Source organism: Trachurus japonicus, chromosome 10 (genome assembly GCF_045865225.1).
Source record: "Trachurus japonicus isolate A0001 chromosome 10, Traja_1.0".
Taxonomy (NCBI): domain Eukaryota; kingdom Metazoa; phylum Chordata; class Actinopteri; order Carangiformes; family Carangidae; genus Trachurus; species Trachurus japonicus.
Genome location: NC_140916.1, coordinates 36,879,267 through 36,900,676, shown reverse-complemented (window position 1 = coordinate 36,900,676; position 21,410 = coordinate 36,879,267). Strand labels below are relative to the sequence as shown.

Here is a 21,410-nt window from a genome sequence, read left to right as displayed (position 1 = left end):
CTTGAACCTTCTCAAGGACCCCTGGGGTTTGGGAACCACTGGGCTATATGATGCTATCATAACCCACTTTTCAAGAATAAAACATCACAAATAAGAAATAGAGAAAGAAGCGCTTCTGCCCCTGTGTGTGTGTGTGTGTGTGTTCATCTCTCGCGCTCTGTTTAGATTAATAAACACAAATAGGCTACAAACGTACACACTTTGGCCTCACGTATTCGTCAATCGCAGTGTTTTATTTTGAAAATTGTTTTATTTTGAAAATTGACCGGATTCTCTCGTGTTTCTTTGTGTGACTTCCTGCCGAGATTGACTGCCCCATGACTATAGGGGTTACGGCAATGGGTGAATTTGCACTTGAACTATCCCTTTAAGACCCAAACCTGTCAGGCCGGTACAACGGTAGAGGAAACACTGCCTGAGGACTGAGTTTGTTTCAAGCCTCACTGACATTTCAGACGACTTCTTCCTCAGAAAGCACTCCAACATGAACCAAGTGTTTTGTGGCAGAGCAGCAGCTTGAAGTGACCACTGGTTAACATGTTGGTCCATAAGAAGACTGGACTGGATGTGAGCACAGAGAAGACGTGTATGGATATTCACAGATTTCTGTCACATCAAAATTCCATAATCATTATGAACTGCTCAGTGTTTATATCCAACATATGACTGTATCCACCGACCTTTTTACGAATGTCAAAAACGTAGCCTGTTTTGCCGGTTTTGCTCTTTCAGTGGAATTTTATGTTTACGTTTCCATGGTTTCTGTAGTCGCAGTAAATGCATGAATTTCTTTCTTTATCTTTCAATGAAAATCTGTAAAACGCATGGATCATCACAGCAGCTTTTAACAATGGATATCACACAGAGTGACATCCGTGTTAAAAGCCAGCGTTAATAGATCCATGCGTTTACCGCAACTATGACAACGACTGAAAACCATGGAAACCTAAACGTACAATCCCACCAAACCGGCAAAACCGGTTTTGACCATAGATGACGTTCGGAAACTTGTGGATACAAATTCAACATCTAGATTGTCCAATATAAAGTTTGTCAAGTGTCTGAGAAAAACTGTCCACCTTTGGAAAGGCATCTATCTATCTATCTATCTATCTATCTATCTATCTATCTATCTATCTATCTATCTATCTATCTGGAGCTGCTGACAGATGTGCTGACAGCTGACAGCCGATCCCCCCCCCCCCCTCCCGGGACAACGTCTTATGGACATATTCTCTATGATTTTCCTCTCTTCATTTCTAACCGACTCATTTGCATTTTTGCCAGTAGGCAAACGTGAAATTAGCTCACTCACTCTCGATCTGCATATAAATGAATGTTATTAATTTAAAACAGAATAGTGAGGGGGGGGGGGGGGACAGATGCGCTGACACCACCAAATGGAAACCTTGTAATAATTCCTGTGAGCAGTGACCACAGCTGGCCACAGTGGTCTGAGTCAGCTGCTCGCGCCCCACCTGTCATATCGCTATTCCCCACCAGTGGGGTGCGCCTCACACACACACACACACACACACACACACACATAGATATATAAGCAGCTTTGTGATCAGTGATCAGTGCCATAAATGGAATGCATGTAAAAGAAATAAAGCACTATACCAAGTAAGGATTTGTAAACACACACAAAAAATAAATCAATTCAACCATACTGGCGGCCAGGGTTTACACAAGAGTCACTAACTGAATGGACACTAGTTCAAAAGACATCTTACTCCAGCAGGTAGAGGACAGTTGTCTGTTTTTACTGGTTACTTTATTATTATCATGTTACCAATTACTGGGGTTCCTGTAAGCAAGCCTGTCCATAAAGAGTAAGGGTTAGAGTAGAGTTTTCAGTTTTCCTAAGCAACAGTTGGCCTCAGCAGCTTTGTGAATGGAGCTTTTCAGTGGCTATTACAGAAATCCAAGTCAAACTTGCCAGGCCTCTCATGCTCTGGTAAAAAAAAAGAAAAGAAAAAGGAAAAGAAAGAAGCCCACCCAGGTGCATTCTGGTCCCTTACAACTTTGTAGCCCACAGTATGCTCAAATGAAATTAAATATTAAACATACATTAAACAACAAAAAACAACTAAGCTGAACAAATAAGGAACAAACAAAATACATAATAACTAATACTATAATGAAATCAAACAATGTTACTAGCAAAACAAGTAAATACTTACAACAAATAAATAGCTCCTAAAGCGCTTTTTAAAAATCCTTCAGTTAGAAACTTTAACTTATAAGTGCCAGTACAGTGCCAGATACAACTTTTAGTGCTGAAAACACTGTTTTCTCCAAAAAACAAAAAAGATTAACTTTATTTGTTGAACATCATAATAAAACAAATCATAAGTGGTTTCCATGTCCAATAATAGTTCACAACTGTTTTCAACTATGTCAGAAACACAATAACCACACACAGCCCATAATAATAACCCAGGTTTTGACCTTTTGACCCGGCGGTCTCGTGACAGCGGTGCAGCTCAACGAGGTCACTAGTGTTGCGTGTGGAAATTTCAACCCCAGTAGTCTAATCTTTGTATGACTGATTTATTCTGCGTAAGACCCTGACTAATACTCATAGTATACTATAAAAACTCAACATCTTTCCAAGAATATTTGTCTTATTTCTTGTCCAAATGTCTCATTTCTAGTCAAAACTAATCTCTTTCCACTTAAAATAAGACTCATTACCTAAAAATTAACTTGTTTTTAGATAATTTTCCCTTAAATTCACAATAAATAGAAAAATCTGCCACTGAAAGTAAGTTTTTTGTGCTTGTAATAAGGAAGAAAAACTTGCTCCACTATCAGATTTTTTCTACTTATTCCAAGTGAAAATCTGCTTGAAAGAAGTAAAAAAAGTGTCTAAAAACAAGCTACTTTTAATATGATGTGTCTTATTTTAAGTAGAATGAGATTTGTTTTGACTAGAAATGACATTTTGACTAGAAATAAGATAAATATTCTTGCTAAGATACTTGAGTTTTTGCAGTGTAATGCTGCATTAGCAAAACAAAACAAAAGAAGGCTAAATAAAAAATGATAATACATACGTAGTCTAAGAAAAAAAAAAAAAAAAAAAGGAAAAGTTAGGGGGGAGGGGCCCACTTTAGTATTCTTTAAGGGGGCCCAGAATTCCTAGCAACGGCCCTGCATAATGTCAACCGCCAAACGTCAGCCGTCCGCGGCGCGTAGCTGCACCGTGTGTCAGTCAGTCAGTCAGTGTTACCTCACATGACCCCCCCTCCCCTCCCCTTTTTAGAAAGATGAGAGGAAGCAACACAGCAGCAGTCAGAGATGCTGTTAGTTCGCCATGACAGACAGACAGACACAATGAAGTCAATGTGAGGGATGATAAACACTCCGCTAGCTACCGTTAGCTATCTATAGCTGCTGCTGAACTACCGTTAGGAGCACAGCAGCTGTTAACTGTGGCCCAGATGACAAAGCAGCGTGACCTCTCTACTGTTGTTATCTTTATCTACCGTTATTATTATACTGTCACAGTGGGAGTGGGGGGGAGGTGAGACACAGGACAGGACATTAACAGTTATAGCTCATCTCTGCTCCGCTCGTCGGCGGGACAGACAGGCTGTCAAACTAAACTATCACTGTCCGAAGTTCAACCAAACTTCAGCTAACAGCTAACTTAACTTAGCCGCTTCATTCATTTCAGGTTGTTTCATAAAGCGGACAGACAGACAGACAGACAGACAGACAGACAGACAGACAGACAGACAGACAGACTGGTGGACAGACAGACAGACAGGCAGACAGACACATAGACAGACAGACAGGACAGTTACTCTACCTCACACTGGCTCGTTGAGGACTTGTGTTCAGGTTAGTTAGCTACCAACTGCCACCGTCCTCAGAAGGTCGTTAGTCAAGCTGCAGTGGCCGTGTGTGTTTGTGTGTGTTTCAACTTCCGGTGCATTCAAAATAAAAGCAAAGATATTCACCCCACCTCTTTTTTTTACAGTCTATGGTGTGGATTTATACAATCTGTAGGTAGATGAAAGTGAGATATTTATATTTTCTTATGATAACATTAAATATTTACACTACTAACAGTCATATTTAGCATGACAAAAATAATTTAAATCATTTTCACGGGAGTTCGCGGCCGTTTGTTTCACGTTGCCTAGGAGATCTGTGGCCAAATCTCGCGAGAGTGTATCGTAGAGACAGAGACAGGTCTGGAACAAAGTTCATTTTCTCCTGATGTGTCCGTCTGAAAATTGCCATTTTCGTGTCAAACTGTTCAGAAGAGATGTGGCTTGTGAAAAATGAGTCCAAAATTTACTTCAGTGACTGTGGGGAGAAAGACCCGACCATAATCTGTGTTCACGTTCAATTTTCCCATTGGAGTCAATTCACTCCAGGCTGCCTCTGGTCTCCCTAAAGGGGCGTGGCCGTGCAGAAGCCCACGTGACATAATACTGGAAGGTCTTGGTTTATAAACCGTCTTTGATCCGACTGCGCCAAAGATACTCTGAAAAATACAAAAATACAGCAAAACAAAAACAAAATAAAACACACACAAAAAAAAACAGCTGTCAATGATGCCATAGACATATAAAGAGATACGATCTGCATTTCCTGTCTCCCGAGTGGGCGTGGTTGTGATTGTGAAACCCTTTAGTTCAGTTCAAGTTCAGTTCAGGTTTATTTATATAGCACGTTTACACAACCATTGTTGACCAAAGTGTTGTACAAGTCATATCAGACACATAATATCAAACACATTCAGACTAGATCCATACACAGCATACAGCTGAGTTTCCCAAATTAACCCACACTGAAGGCCAGCGAGAAAAAGTAGGTCTTGAGCAAAGACTTGAATTACACAACATCTGGAGAAGCGTATTTGCTGATGTTGTTTCTGTGTATGCAACTTGAAAACTTAAAAGGTCTTAGGTTTAACTTGCTTTAGTTTAATATCTAATCAACCCTACTATAAAAAAAAAGATTATAATAGGCTATTAATAAAGTTGAATTCTGTCTGTCTGTAAGGAGATGGTCGTAGCTTTCATCATGTCACCTAGCAACAGGTTTCTGAGCTGAACCAGTCCACCATTGCTCTTTTGACATAAAAAAAACACTAAGTTATGTTACAATTAACCAAGCAGGGAGTCCTACTCAGGGTGATTGATATAACATCTCTATGGCCCTGGTCCTACTATGTACTAGAGAGCACTGGAAAAGAGAGTAGCGACACGCATTGGTCAAGTGGAAACGCCCCCTGGTGGCGGGATATGGGTTTTGCAAATGCGCCCAAGAGCTGCATCTCTGCAGTGTTGGTGAATGAGTAAGTGCGGTATTTTCAATAATTTAAGGACATTTATAGATCACCCACGTTAATAGCATCATCCTGGACCCTTTTACAGATAAATATTAACATATAGTGGCCATTAATTGTTGTGTCACGAATGCTTGCTGTTTTAAATGATAAAGATAAAGTCCACTAAAGTGTCATACTGTAAGTTTGCGCGCTAAATTCAACTGTGTTAGCTAACTGTTCGCCACTTAAGCCTGTGTTTTCTTTAGTTTGTTTGTTTGGTCAAGCAAGTTATTGTGCTGCTGGCTTTTATTTTATTTCCATGCGAGGCTTTTTACAAGAGTACCTGTATGCAGGGACATGGGCGCCGCCATTAGCCCAGATCCATACCGGAAGTCACGACCGGAAGTTGCTCTTCTTCGTGTATATTATTTCTATGTAGATAAAAAAAATAACTCAGTAACTCAATGGTCCATAATAAAATATTGTTTTCCAGCGGATATCTTAGTTACAACATGATTGAGCTATAAAATGTTTTTTTGCATGGATCGTTTATTAAGTTATTGAGTTATTTAAAAAACGCTGCTAACGGCTAACTGCTAGCGCCGAACGGCTAACGACTAGCGCCGAACGGCTAACGGCTAGCGGCTAACGGCTAGCGCCGCTCTTGCTGACAGCAGACCAGGAGAGAGGGAGAGAAAAAATAAATGAAATGTCGTTGGTGGGTGCTTTGGTTAGGGTTAGGCAATGAAGAAAGGAGTTGGTTAAGTTTAGTAAAAAGAGCAGGTAGAGGCTAGACAGGCCAGAGAGAGAGGGGGGTTCTTAGAATAACATAGAAATAATATACACGAAGATGAGCAACTTCCGGTCGTGACTTCCGGTATTGATCAGCTGGGCTAATGGCGGCGCCCATGTCCCTGCACACAGGTCCCTCTCGCTTTTTATGTTATTTATTTTGACAGCTGGTGGTTGCTTAGCAACGGTAAAGCGTTCGCTCGTCCCCTTCTGTGTTTGTCCGCTGTGTGACCGGTAGTACTGTAAACAGCTCCGTGTGTTTTTATTAATTATCTTTTTTTTAATCAAAATTGGAGGAAAAACTTAACATAATACGTTTTGGGTTTGATTTTGTCACATTTTGTAATGGTTTTTAAGTGTTGTCATCTTTTATTTTGTGTGTTATATCTATGTTTATAAAAAAAACAGTTGTTCACATTAATGTTACAATTTAAATTTTGAAATAAATAAATTATAAGCATAACTTAATATGACCAAGGCACCTAAAAGCAAAAACACAGCAGTTTTCATCAATTTACAAGCAAGTTGGCAACACACATACATTGGAGTGAATGGGTTTCTTGGGCGGATTTGCAACACCCATATCCTGCCACTAGGGGGAGAATAAAGTGACCACGGGAGTCTATGGTGGTGTCGCTACTCTCTTTTACAGTGCTCTAGGTTTATAAACCGTCTTTGATCCGACTGCACCAAAGATACTCTGAAAAATACAAAAATACAGCAAAAACAAAAACAAAACAAAACACACAAAAAAAAAACAGCTGAGATACGATCTGCATTTCCTGTCTCCCGAGTGGGCGTGGTTGTGATTGTGAAACCCTTTAGTTCAGTTCAAGTTCAGTTCAGTTCAGGTTTATTTATATAGCACGTTTACACAACCATTGTTGACCAAAGTGTTGTACAAGTCATATCAGACACATAATATCAAACACATTCAGACTAGATCCATACACAGCATACAGCTGAGTTTCCCAAATTAACCCACACTGAAGGCCAGCGAGAAAAAGTAGGTCTTGAGCAAATTTGAATTACACAACATCTGGAGAAGCGTATTTGCTGATGTTGTTTCTCTGTGTATGGCATGCAACTTGAAAACTTAAAAGGTCTTAGGTTTAACTTGCTTTAGTTTAATATCTGATCAACCCTACTATAAAAAAAAAAGATTATAATAGGCTATTAATAAAGTTGAATTCTGTCTGTCTGTAAGGAGATGGTCGTAGCTTTCATCATGGGGGGTCCGCACAGCAGTATTTGTCCATATAATGGTCGTCAATGGATACCAACTTTCTTCGTCCAAAAAGACACACCAAAAAACATCCAAATACCTCCATGCTGCTCGTCTGTAATGTCCCTCTTGTATTGAAGCCCCGACATGAGAAATTGTTCCACCGGTCACAGGAAGAGCAGTGAACCGAGACATGGGAGTTTCCGGTTTATACCGGTTTATACCAGTTTATACCAGTTTATTCCGGTTTATACTGCTTTATTCCAGTTTATACTGGTTTATCCCGGATTATTCCGGTTTAGATCGGTTTATTCCGCTTTATACTGGCTTATTCCGGTCTATACAGGTTTATTCCGGTTTATACTGGTTTATTCCGGTTTATACCAGTTTATGCCGGTTTTGGTTTCACTTTACTCCGGTTTATACAGGTTTATACTGCTTTATTCGGTAACACTTTACAATAACCATAGTTTATAAATGGTAAATAGACCATTTATAAATAGTAAACAGATAGTTTACTAATGTTTAATCATCATTTATAAACAGCATATAGACCAATTATAAATGGTAAATAGATAGTTTATTAATGTTTAACCATCATTTATAATTGGCAAATAGGTAGTTTATTTGAGGGTGAGTAGATAATGAGTGAAATTTCAATTTTGGGTGAACTATCCCTTTAATAGTTAATCTACAATTAACAAGCAATTAAATTATGATTAATAATGTTTATTAATTATTAATGGACTATTTATTAAATGTTTATATAGGGTTTAAATATTGGTTGTAAAACATCTATAAAGATTAAAATGTGTTTCAGTGGCACTTTGTAAATGGTTAATATTTGGTTTTTAAACCATCTATAAACATTACTTAGATAGTTATTTTAAAGTTGCAACATATGTTGTATTTAATTTTATGCAAAGAATTTCAAAAAACTTGTAATACATTTTTTTTGTCTTAATGTAAGTAATTAACTCAGTAATTTTCATGGAGATATCTAAAGGTTAAAGCAGAAGTAAGTGATATATTTGTGTTAATATAAGTCTTAAATAGGCTAGTTCTATCTTCCGACAGCAATCACTTCTATAGAGTGTTTGGTCTGAAACACGGGTCTGTCAGTCACTCTGCTCTGCTCTGAGCCCAGGAGAAAACATTTATCGTATCCTACAGTTTTTATCCAATGAGGAGAGAGAATGGCATGCAGGGCTGTGTGTGCAGCCAAGGGACGCCGTGAATGTGGCGACGTAGGGACGAGGACTGTTATGGTGCGTTCAAGGAAACTCGTATTTTTCCGACCGTGAAGTCGTACCAGTTCGATCTGGTACGAGTTCACGGGTCAGAAGTTACGAGTGGCCGTTATAGTGACTTTCACCGGTAAAACAGGTCGGAGAAACACGAGTGGGTTGCCTGGAACGCTACAAAGTCGTAAGTTGTGACTTGAAGCTGTAATTTACAATTTCAAAAGCCTGCCTGGAACGCAGCATTAGCGAAAACGACCGGACCACTTACTTCTGCTTTAACAATTTTACCCTATTCACGTGAAAAAAAATGTATTATATGCGTAAAAATGGGATATATTTGGGTGTTTTTCTAAACTTTCCCCTAATGGGATTCTTCTGGGCTTTTTTTCCCTCACTCAGGACATGTTGAGGATACAAAATCAGTTGAGTTTGCTTCTGTTGCAATTTGTTTAACCTTTTCTCATAAAATGACTGGACCAGAGCGATAGATATCGCTCTGGTCTGGACTACAGTGATGAGCTCGATTTTGACCTGACCCTCTAAAGATGAAGTGTAGTTTCCCCGTGTGTCCTGCAGGGGGCGCTACTCCTCCGTTAAGAACTACGCAGCAGAAAAACACAAGACAAAGAAGAGGGAACCCGGAAGTAAGACAAAACAAGATGGCGGAGTGTGAAAACAGCAGCGATGTCGGACAGACGTCAACCTCAGACTCTGGACCTCCCAAACTGTCCGAGCTGCTGGACCGCGGCTGGAAGACGTTGGAGGAGGTGGACGGCACCGCCGAGGCCCTGGGCGCCACCTCCGTCCAGCTGCAGGTGAAGCGGGGCATCGGGATGCTGGAGGAAGCCACCAGCATGGCGGCGCAGCTGCAGCTGTTCAGCCGCAACGAGGAGCTGGAGGAGCTGGCCACGGCCGACCTGAGGTTCCTGCTGCTGCCCGCGCTGCTCGGAGCTCTGACCATGAAGCAGCAGACCAGCAGGGACAGCAGCAAGAGGCTGGCCGTGGTGCAGACGGCCCGGGCCTACTTCATGGACTACCTGCGGAGGTGTAAAGAATACAACGTGGCGGTGTTTGAGCTGCCGGCGGCGGCGGAAGGAGACACGAGCCCAGAAGGAGCCGCAGAGAACGGCCTGTCTGCGGCCAAGGTGAGCTGGCTGGACCGGTACTCTGGTTCTGGTGCTGGTTCGGAGCTAGTTCCTGCTTAGCACCGGTTATTGGTTCTTAGAACTGATTCCAGACCAGCACCAACTCCTTTCTGGGCCAGAGCTAAAAGAACCGGTTCTTCCAGGGGCTGGCAGGCAGCGGGGTTACCTAGCAACAAGACCAGCGGGGTTACCTTAGCAACAAGACCAGCGCTAAGATTTATACGGACATGTTATCGCTACGTATTAAGTTTGTTTATCGATGTAAACACAGTTGAAGCTAACTAGCTGAGCTACAGGCGGTGGCTAACAGCAGCTAACGGCTCATATCAAAACATATCGCCGTCAAAACGTAGAAGACGGCTGCTTTTTCCTTCTTTTTATTCAGCCGGGGTTAGAGTTATCGTTAATTAAAAGCCTAGTCTAGATGCTTCCACGTCGGGTCCGGTGTTCAACACCCGCAGGTCGGACCGGGTTTTAATTTTCAGGTCCGTTTATAACTGTAGCAGGCAAAAATAAATAAATAAAAATATAACTGTAGCAGCAGCAAAGACAGGAGCAGCTCCTAACCAGTGGAAAAGCAAAGTGGTTCTTTGGAGACACCAGAGAGTTGAACCAGTTAAGCACCGAACCAGCACCAGAACCAGCTCGGTGGAAAAGAGGTAGAGGGGACTGAGCATCACAGCCAGCGGCAGGTGGTGTCAGCTGGTGTTTGAGTGTAGTCAGGTCAGGGTCTATGGTCAGGGTCAGCATCACCGTCACAGGGGCGCGTCCAGACATTTTTGATATGGGGGGAGTGAGCGCTGCAATCATATGAACATGAGATGTCACAGTTTCCCCCCCATTTTGCACACTAGTAGGGAGGTTAAGCCCAAAAAATAGGCCTTTGACTTTAAAGCAGAAGTAAGCGATCTAGTCGTTTTGGCTAATGCTGCGTTCCAGGCAGGCTTTTGAAACCGTAAATTACAGCTTCAAGTCACAACTTACGACTTTGTAGCGTTCCAGGCAACCAACAACTCGTGTTTTCCGACCTGTTTTACCTGTGAAAGTCACTATAACGGCCACTCGTAACTTCCGACCCGTGAACTCGTACCAGATCGAACTGGTACCACTTCACAGGTCGGAAAAACACGAGTTACGAGTTGCCCTGAACGCACTATAACGTCTTGTCAGCCGATGGAGTTAGCAGTCCCCGCCCTCGTCATGGATCTATTGGTCCTCGTCCCTACGTCACCACATTCAGGCGCATCCCTTGGCTGCACACACAGAGAGGACCGCCCCTTTATGCCGTTCTCTCTCCTCATTGGATAAAGGTTGTAGGATACGAGAAAAGTTTTCTCCTCGGCTCAGAGCAGAGCAGAGTGACTGACAGACCCGTGTTTCAGACCAAACACTCTATGTAGCCTAAGTGATTGCTGTCGGAAGATAGAACTATTTAAGACTTATATTAACACAAAAATATCGCTTACTTCTGATTTAAGTCATGATGCAAAGGTCCCCTTTGGCATGGAAGTACCTTGGGGTCATACAAATAAATCTATCCTAAGACACAAGTGAGATCACACTTTGTATCCGAAATAAACACGTTTTTAAAATGCCTTTTTTTAATTGAGAAAACGCATGTTAAAAGCACATTTCATTTAGAATGTCCATATAAACTCAGGCAGATGCCCTGATGCCTTCAGCTCCTGGATGAGATCTACAGCTTCTGAGACAACATGGAGCTGCTTGTGTGACAGGATATTGGGTTTTATTAATGTAAAAACATTAATAAAACTATACTGATACTGATTTGTTGAACATCAGACTGAGTGCAACAAATATAGCCTACAAGTCGTTAAATAATAAGATGTAATTCATATCACAGTGGTGTCAGGAAAGACCAATTAGCCAAATATTGTGTTGGTCAAAATACTGTATAGGCCTACCTAGAACTAGTTACTGCTTGTGTATGTTGATTTAAAAAAGTTGAATTTACATCGTCAACGTCAACTTAAAGTCAAAGGAATTTTTTTTTTACTGTTCTCAAATGTAAGAATGGGTCACATTGGACCCTGTACATTTTTTAAGGCTTATATAACCTGATACTGAAAACATTTTACATTGTGCTCCTAAAGTAAACACAATTTTTAGTGTAGAGCGCTAAGCAATGTTCAGCTTTTCTGTACATATATAGGGAAGTTATATGAGCATATGATTAGGACTGACTTATTTCACCTGCGCAGTATAGCTGGCTAAGATCCTCTCTAGAGTAATGTTGAGAAACTGGTAAGCTTCATTATTTTGGTAGATTTTTACTTTTGTGAATGCTTGTTAATGCTCATCTTATCAATGTATTTTATCTTAACATGCATTTTATCAAATAAAAGGCATTTTAAAAACGTGTTTATTTCGGATACAAAGTGTGATCTCACTTGTGTCTTAGGATAGATTTATTTGTATGACCCTAAGGTACTTCCATGCCAAAGGAGACCTTTGCATCATGACTTGAAGTCAAAAGTCGCTTAACCTCCCTACTACACTGGACCTTTAAAAACATGATCATCTGGTTTGTATAATACAGTGTTATATTTCTGGTATTGTATGTATGCATATACATATGTATAGACATATACAGTAGGCTAAGTTGGAGATGCTAAGAGAAATGTAAATGCTGACTATGGCAGTGCTGTTGTTCAAATAACACTAATGAGGTTGACCACAACAAGCAGGCAACACTGAACAGCACAGACCACCTGACCAGCTGACTGTTGGAGCAGGTCTGATGTGTTGGTGGTTCTGATGTGGATGTTGATTTAGCTGGAGGCTGGAGGCTGATGGTTGGGGATTGTGTTCCTATTGTTTAGTTACTGATAAAAACATTCATACTAGGGCTGTTCGATTTTGCCCCAAAATAAAATCTCGATTTTCTTCTCTGAAAAATCAATTTCCGATTACGATTTTTTTTGTTAAATGACAAACTATTTTGTGTGCTGTTTGTGTCTTTTTAAATGAACCTAGAGTCTAATTAAAAAAATTTTATCAAAAAAATAACTATCTATCTAAAAAATCGATTTTTACGATTCCAAATAATCGAGATTACAATTTTAAATCGATTAATCGAACAGCCCTAATTCAAACACAATAGAATGTGTACCAAATAAAGCGGTAACTACTAGGGGTGGGAGAAAAAATCGATTCACATAAATATCGCAATATCTTTTTTGACGATTTCAAATCTATTTTTTTTTTTCAAAAATCTATTTTTCTTTTTTTTTCTTTCTTTTTAAAAAAATTTTTTTTTAATTTTTTTTTAAATATTCTGCAATGTGCATTTGTTAACCTTTTTTACATACAGAGTACAGGTTTTGAAAAGGGTTATAAGGGTATAAAGTTCACTTTATAATGGAGTATGTTAATTTCTAGGCTCCTACAGTATTTGTGTGCAGATAAATGTTAAAAATGCTAAAGACTAAAAATCAAGAGAATCGGCAATATCGTAGAATCGCAATTTAAATTGAATCGGGAGAAAAGCATATCGTCCCAGCCCTATTAGAATGTGTACCAAATAAAGCGGTAACTACCTGTAGCTACACTGGTGAAACTGAAATCCCCGCTGTGTGCTTTGTCGTTGCAGCCCGCGCTCCCCGGCCAGGCAGACCTGGTTTCCATGGCAGCACAGAGACAGGCGAAGATCGAGCGGTACCGCCAGAAGAAGGAGCTGGAGGCCCGGCTGGCGGAGGTGCGCAGGCTGGTGGACGGCGGGCAGGCGGACGACGAGGTCAGCAGAGACTTCTACCTGCTGAACGTGCGGCGCTGGGTGGGCGTGAGTCTGGAGGAGATCGAGAGCATCGACCAGGAGGTTCAGATCCTCCAGAGGATGGACGTCCTGAAGCAGCACGGCGCCAGCACGCAGCCGCCACAGCCCGCCAGGCCGCCCATGAAGCCCTTCATCCTCACCAAGGACGCCATGCAGGTCAGACTCAGCAGCCCAGAAGCCTAATGGATACTGCACTGTATGTGTTGTGTTGTGTGCATATCTTATTACTTAATTAGAACTAGGGGGGGGCGATATGGCAAAAATATCATATCACGGTTTTTAAAAAATGAAGTCACGATTTCGATTTCATCACCATCTTAAATCGAAAAAAAGAAAAACAGACAATTTAGGCCAAAGAACCTTTCTGAACAGGTTTTAATCTAAATAGTTGCAGTTTTGCCAACATGTGCAAACAACGTAAACATAGTAAAAGGTAAACAACAACAACACTGATAAAGTGGACTCTTGCAACATAAAAGGTAGCTTAAGTAAAATATCAATGAAGACATTACTGTTTGTTTTATTCAACACAGTCATTTTAACAGGATTTTAAGTATCAAAACACTAAATAGCTGATTGAAAAGGGTCAAATAAAAATACAAACTAAAGTAACTGTTGTTTTCTCTTTTATCAAACTCTGTAAATGTCCTTTGTTTGCGCTTTGCAGCATAGAACTGCAGTTTATAGAATGAGCCCCAGACGATCCTACGACCTCTGCACTTTGGCAGATCGTCTACACGCTCTAATCCTTCACCATCTAATATCACCTTGTCGCCCAGCCCTAATTAGAATGCATCCTGAATTGAATCATTACTCGAAGTGTCTCTTTTACTCGCTTTATTGTTCCGACCGTACATGAACAACAGCCTCATGGCTTCCGTAAACACTTCCCATGCTCACACGTGATCAACACAAACCAATACATGACAATATGTTAGTTAGTTAGTTTTTTATTTTCACGGTGTCATACACCAAAGAGGAGCTCAGCCCTCATGGGCTTACAAGACAAACCAAAAGAAATAAAGAACAATAAACAAAAGAACATCTCCACATACACTAATCTGTGATCTAAAGTAATCAGAAAGCACAATCCACAATCCAACATAAAGCACGCCCATGCGCTTTTGGTAAGCAGTCAACACATACTGAGCTAAATAAAACACTTTTTCACTAAACAGATATGCTAGTCTACAGTCATCGGACACAGAAAACAGATCAGGACAGTCTGGGGTCATTTTAAGAAAGAGCTTATGTCTACAGTCATGGTAAAAAGGACAGTAAAACAAAAAATGCATTTCATTTTCTACCTCTCACATGTGACACTTTCTGTTCTCTTCTGGGATTGAATGGAAACGTCCCGTTTCAACCGCCAACCAAACAGACCTCTGAGCTCTAGTTAGGTCAAGGGTGACATAAGGCTCCGGTTGGTAAACAGACTTTATCAAACAATACACTCTTAACTCATTGAGTGCCGCGTTCCTTTCCAAAGTTTTAGTCAAGTGTACCAGCAATTTAGACCATTTTTGACGATTTTTGTAGAGCCATAGTGTATTCTATATTATTGCCACCAACACATACTGTAGCTCAAAAAATCTTCAAACAAAGGAGCGCTACGTGGACTCGTTGTTTAAAAAGAGGTGCTCTTTGGAAAGGGATCAATGATGTGAGAAAACAAAAGAAAAATTCCAAGGCACTCTCTTACCTATAAAATGCCTTTATTAAATTATGGCATGGTCAACATGACAATTAAAAACTCCGACGCGTTTCGGCGTCTAGCCTTCATCAGGGAGTCAAATGGAGTGGGACAGGAACAATGGTTCTTTTATACAAGTGTTTGTCCAATGACAAGTGTCCACCTGGTTACCACAGCCCAGAGTGGGTGGGGTTTAATGGGCTGATGACCACACCCACTCTGGGCTGTGGTAACCAGGTGGACACTTGTCATTGGACAAACACTTGTATAAAAGAACCATTGTTCCTGTCCCACTCCATTTGACTCCCTGATGAAGGCTAGACGCCGAAACGCGTCGGAGTTTTTAATTGTCATGTTGACCATGCCATAATTTAATAAAGGCATTTTATAGGTAAGAGAGTGCCTTGGAATTTTTCTTTTGTTTTCTTTTGTTTTCTCACATACTGTAGCTCAATTGAAAGGTTTAACTTTCTGCTTCAAATGGCCACAAACCGTTTGTTTCTACGTGCCTCCGTTCCTGAGAAAAGTCAAGCTAAACATGGCTGGGTTTCACCAAATTCCCTGCTTTTTTTCTAGAAAAGGAGATAGAGCGTCTTTTATGAAAGGTGCGCTGTTTGTGTCTGTCGCTCTTCTGACACTCGCATTTCTGGATCAAAGGGCTCGTATAAGATAAATATACACATAACAATTGTTGTCCTATTCACAAATCCACCATTGGGGGGGGGGGGGGGGGGCGCCACTAAACAACAATAACACAGACGCACCGTGCCGTGTCACAGCCTCTCGCCGCGGAACGTGAGGGTCTCTCGGCTACAAAAAGCTGAACCACGGCATGATGATGTAGTTTGATCCGACACTAGACTGACGCTTTAACGTGCCGTTTTTTTAATCCTAGGTTAAAGGACAATTCCAGGCGAATTCAACTCAGGGGTGTATTTTCATATCATTTTAGGTCTAAAAGAAGGAATCTGAAGATTTTCAGTTTAATGTCTCCTGTTTTGTGGTAGTTGTGTCTGTCCCCGCGTCGCCACGGCAGCAATGAATGGGAGTGGATGTAAGTTCCGCTGCTTAGGCTGTTTCCATCCCTCAAAGCCACAGACAGCGTCAGATGGAGACTCAAACATGCACCCAGAAGTTTATTTACTTCAACAAGCCGACATGTTTGTAAAACTAGATCTAATTCAAAGTCTCCCGGAGTCTCGCGCGAGACCCAGTTGCCGCTCGGTGTGTTCAGGTGCAGTGGGAAAAGCTACCGTTTGTGTCATAAACAGGAATATCAACTCTTGACTTGCTTCAAGTAAAAAAAACTTCTCGGCGCATCTTTGAGTCTCCACCTGACGCTGTCTGTGGAAAAAAATGTAGACTTGAAGCAAGTAAAGAGTTGATATTCCTGTGTTTATGACACAAACGGTAGCTTTTCCCACTGCACCTGAACACACCGAGCGGCAACTTGGGTCTCGCGCGAGACTCTGGGAGACTTTGAATTAGATCTAGTTTTACAAACATGTCGGCTTGTTGAAGTAAATAAACTTCTGGCTGCATGTTTGAGTCTCCATCTGACGCTGTCTGTGGCTTTGAGGGATGTAAACAGCCTAAGCAGCAGAACTTACATCCACTCCCATTCATTGCTGCCGTGGCGACGCGGGGACAGACACAACTACCACAAAACAGGAGACATTAAACTGAAAATCTTCAGATTCCTTCTTTTAGACCTAAAATGATATGAAAATACAGCCCCGAGTTGAATTCGCCTGGAATTGTCCTTTAACCGGATAATAAAGTCATAACCGGATAGCAGACTGCCTACTCGGGTACCCGGGTACTCGGGTAACCGTGCACATCTCTAGTGTTAACACAGGCCTGACTGTGTGTGTGTGTGTGTGTCTGCTCCACAGGCCCGGGTCTTCGGGGCCGGCTACCCCAGCCTTCCCACCATGACAGTAGACGACTGGTACGAACAGCACAGGAAAAAGGGAGCGCTGCCCGACCAGGGCGTCCCCCGGAGGGTCGCCGCGGACGACGACGCCGAGGCACAGGACCGGGACGAGGAGGAGAAGGAGAAGAAGGTTGAAGAGGATGACGAGGAGGCTCTGCTGAAAGCCAGGAACTGGGACGACTGGAAAGACACTCACCGCAGGGGCTATGGAAACCGGCACAACATGGGCTAACACACACACACACACACACACACACACACACACACACACACACACACACACACACACACACACACCTGTCTTCATTTCTACTCTAATCAGCCCACAGGGGGAACTCTCCACACTCCTGATCCCCACTGCAGCACCACATGACCAGTCTGCTGAATTCTGATTGGTTTAACGACACTACAGCTGATTCTCATGTTTGTCATCCACAGTGCAGCGGCCATCTGTAGTGTCATTGTTCTATCACCCACTGGATATAAATAAAGACTGATCAAACCAACCTTTATCTTTGGCATGAATAACACTGACACATCTGAGCCACAAGGCAACATGGGCTCCTGTAGGGAATTTATTTATACACATGCTTATATTAACGGTTCATCCAGACACAATGAGAAACCACACTGCCAGAACACAGTAGGACAGCCAGATCAGTCCAAGAGGAGCTCAAAGGGACGAGACCTTTGGATCCATCATTGATGAGCCTGTTCCACTGGGTTTTCTAAACCCAGGTCAACATAACAAAACCAGCTGGTCCCTTTTCACTGCCAGTGGTGTGTGTGTGTCTGTCTGTTTGGACCTTACACACAGCTGCAAGTGTGTCATCACGTGCACTTCACATGAGCTGCTAGCTGTCCTGTAATGATGCTTAGAGCTCCTGTGAAAGTGTCAAAGCGTCAGTGTGAGTGTGTGTGTGTGTTTCAAAGGGACAACGAGGAGTTTCTCCATCGGCAGAACGAAAAATTCTGCGACAATAAAAAAGTCTCATATTAAAGGATAATTTCCGTTTTTTACAACCTGGACCTTATTTCTAGCATAAAATAAGATAATTTTACTCACCCAGATAACTTTGGTGTCATTTGGAGTTGTTTTGACGAAATTAGCCCCAGTGGAGCGGCGCGTATATCCGTATAATGCGAGAACACGGGGCAGCGCAATGCAGCCTCTAAATAACACATTATCCGCCGCAAAACTCGTTCATTTCGCCAATATTTAGTTCTGATAGGCTAGTGCTATTCCCCTCTGAGTCCGGGGTTAGCTGTTATCAACATCCGGGGTCTGTAGGTTGACCTACTGACCTCTGACCTGGATGATGTCATCTCCGACCGCTGCCCGGCGCGGCTAACTTGCTACCACTAATGCTACGGTTCGTTTCTGCGTGTTTCTGACTTGTCAGAACAAAATGAGCAGCTGGATGAAGTTCAGCTTCCACAGGCTTCCTCTCCTCAACCTGGACTCACTAAAGCTCCGGCTAGTTGAGATAAAAATGGACCCGAATGCCGAAGCAGAATGATTATTATCAGAATGAGCCGGGCGGCGCTCAGAGATGACATCATCCAGGTCAGAGGTCAGTAGGTCAACCTACAGACCCCGGATGTTGATAACAGCTAACCCCGGACTCAGAGGGGAATAGCACTAGCCTATCAGAACTAAATATTGGTGAAATGAACGAGTTTTGCGGCGGATAATGTGTTATTTAGAGGCTGCATTGCGCTGCCCCGTGTTCTCGCATTATACGGATATACGCGCCGCTCCACTGGGGCTAATTTCATCAAAACGACTCCAAATGACACCAAAGTTATCTGGGTGAGGAAATGAACGTATTTTATGCTAGAAATAAGGTCCAGGTTGTAAAAAACGGAAATTATCCTTTAATGTGGATGAATCTCCGTTACCACTCGTTAATGGTCCATTTTAGATAAATCTATGGTTTTGTCTCTATGGTTATTTTGTTATTATTAGTGGTGGTGGAAATGCTGGGCGAGCCGACCAGCGTTTCTTTACTTTAGGTTTCGTGGCGAGTCATGAGAATAACGCCGCCGAATCTCCGTTTATGGTGGGAACTACGACGGTATGTGATCGTCTTCCAACCTCTGACTTTAATTCTTGATGAATGAAAACATGAGTCTGTCTTGCACCGGTCAAAGAATTTCACGGTGCGGAGGCTCATAAATGTAGTGTGGAAAAAACGCTTCGCTTTTCCAAAACTCCTCGTTGTCCCTTTAAAGGAGACATATTCTGCCCCTTTTCCAAAAATTAAAATAGTTCCCAGGTGTCTTAAAGACATGTCTGTGACATGCTTTGGTCAAAATCCCCCGAGGATCAAACATCACAGCTCTTTTCATCCTCTCTAAACAGCCCTGTTCAGAACGGCTGCTTTCAGTGCCTGTCCCTTTAAATGCAAATGAACCACTGCTAGCCCCGCCCCTTCTACTGCTACCAGGTAGGGTGGGGGTATGCAGATTCAAAAACTAGTTACATCATTGAAAGACAAGTGAGGGAACAGTTCATAAAACCATGTGGATTTAAACCTAGGGAGTCTGAAAATTACTGATTTTTTGGTCAATTCTCACATTTTAGGAGCTAGCAGACGAAACAAACACCTAAATATATGTTAGAGCCTTCAAAAAAGTATATTATTAAGTATATATTTCCATAATATGTCCCCTTTAAAGCTCATTGTGTAGCTGTGGAGTCTGGGTTTAACAGCAGTGGTCAGGTGACAGTATGCAGGTGGTTTTTTCGACCAGTGGAATAGGGGGGTAAAATGTGCAGTTTGAACAAGGACTGACATGTTGGTGTTGTTTTACAAGTGGAGGTTTATGTTTATCGTTTTTTTTAATGTAATCCTCTTTCTGTGGTCTTACTAAAGGAAAAAGAGCGGAGGTCCCTGTGTGAACATCAGGAACCTAAAGCAACACGTTACTTTATTGATGCCTATCTCTATAACACATTATAACCATACTTATAATGAGGTATAATGCAGTTATAGCACTGTATAACTATAATTATAAACACTCATAAATGATCATAATGCTTTATAACAATAATCATAACACACTATAAAGCATTTTATCATTTTATCATATTATGACTTATAAGGTCAGGTATTATAATACGTTATAATTGTTAGTAACTCACTGACAATGCCCACATCAAAAATGCATTATCAATATAGTTATAATGTGTTATAATTGTCTTATAAACGTGTATAGCTATCATTATAAACACTCATTAATTATCATAAGGCTTTATTACAATCAGCATAAGACATCATGGAGCATTTTATAACGGCTTATAAGGTCTTAGTATTATAATAGAGTTATAATGCTCTATAATGTGTTATGCTAATTGTTATAAAGTCTTATGTGATTTATGAGTGTTTATAATGATAGTTATACATGTTCATAAGACAATTATAACAACATTTATAATGCATTATAAATGTGGGCATGTCAGCCAGTTACTAACAATTATAACTTTATTATAATACTAAGACCCTATAAGCCATTATAAAATGCTCTATGATGTCTTATGCTGATTGTTATAAAGCCTTATGATAATTAATGAGTGTTTATAATGATAGTTAAACACGTTCATAAAACAATTATAACACATTATAACTATATTTATAATGCATTATAAATGTGGGCATGTCAGCCAGTTACTAACAATTATAACTTTATTATAATACCTGACCTTATAAGTCTTGATAAAATGCTTTATAGTGTGTTATGATTATTGTTGTAAAGCATTATGATCATTTATGAGTGTTTATAACTATAGTTATACAGTGCTATAACTGCATTATACCTCATTATAAGTATGGTTATAATTAGGGCTGTCAGAGTTAACGCGTTAATCGCGATTAGATTAATTAAAAAAATTAACGCGATTAAATTTTTTAATCGCGGTTAATCGTGGCCCATTTTGTCCTCTGTCTGCTGGACTGGAGGACTGGAGTGTGGGACCTCCAGTCCAGTAGGTGGCGGTAAGGCACCTTCAAGTTGGTTGCTACACAAATATACACAGTCTAACATATATCCACAGCTCCATCCATTGATTTTTTGACGGCTTTGTTGTCAACAAATGCACATGGCCATGTATTGATTTTTTTGACAGCGTCGGTTGTCAACAAATGCACGTGGCCAGGCAGAGGCGTAGCAAAGTAAAGGGCAATTTCCACTGGATGCAATTTGTTTCAATTCTGTGTGAGTTTCATGCATCATGTGTTATGATTAGGTACTAGGCCTGCTAGGTCTGGTCTAAAAGTTGTTTG

General features: G+C 41.2%; 1 protein-coding gene across 1 annotated transcript; it reads left to right on the top strand.

Annotated features, from left to right (window-relative positions):
* The first annotated feature begins 9,199 nt into the window (after positions 1-9,199).
* Positions 9,200-17,605, top strand: igbp1 (immunoglobulin (CD79A) binding protein 1). The gene is made up of 3 exons (XM_085788603.1): positions 9,200-9,699; positions 13,313-13,651; positions 17,084-17,605. The coding sequence occupies exons 1-3, from the start codon at positions 9,214-9,216 to the stop codon at positions 17,354-17,356; spliced, it is 1,098 nt and encodes a 365-aa protein (XP_085644729.1). The 5' UTR covers positions 9,200-9,213; the 3' UTR covers positions 17,357-17,605.
* The last annotated feature ends 3,805 nt before the right edge of the window (positions 17,606-21,410 follow it).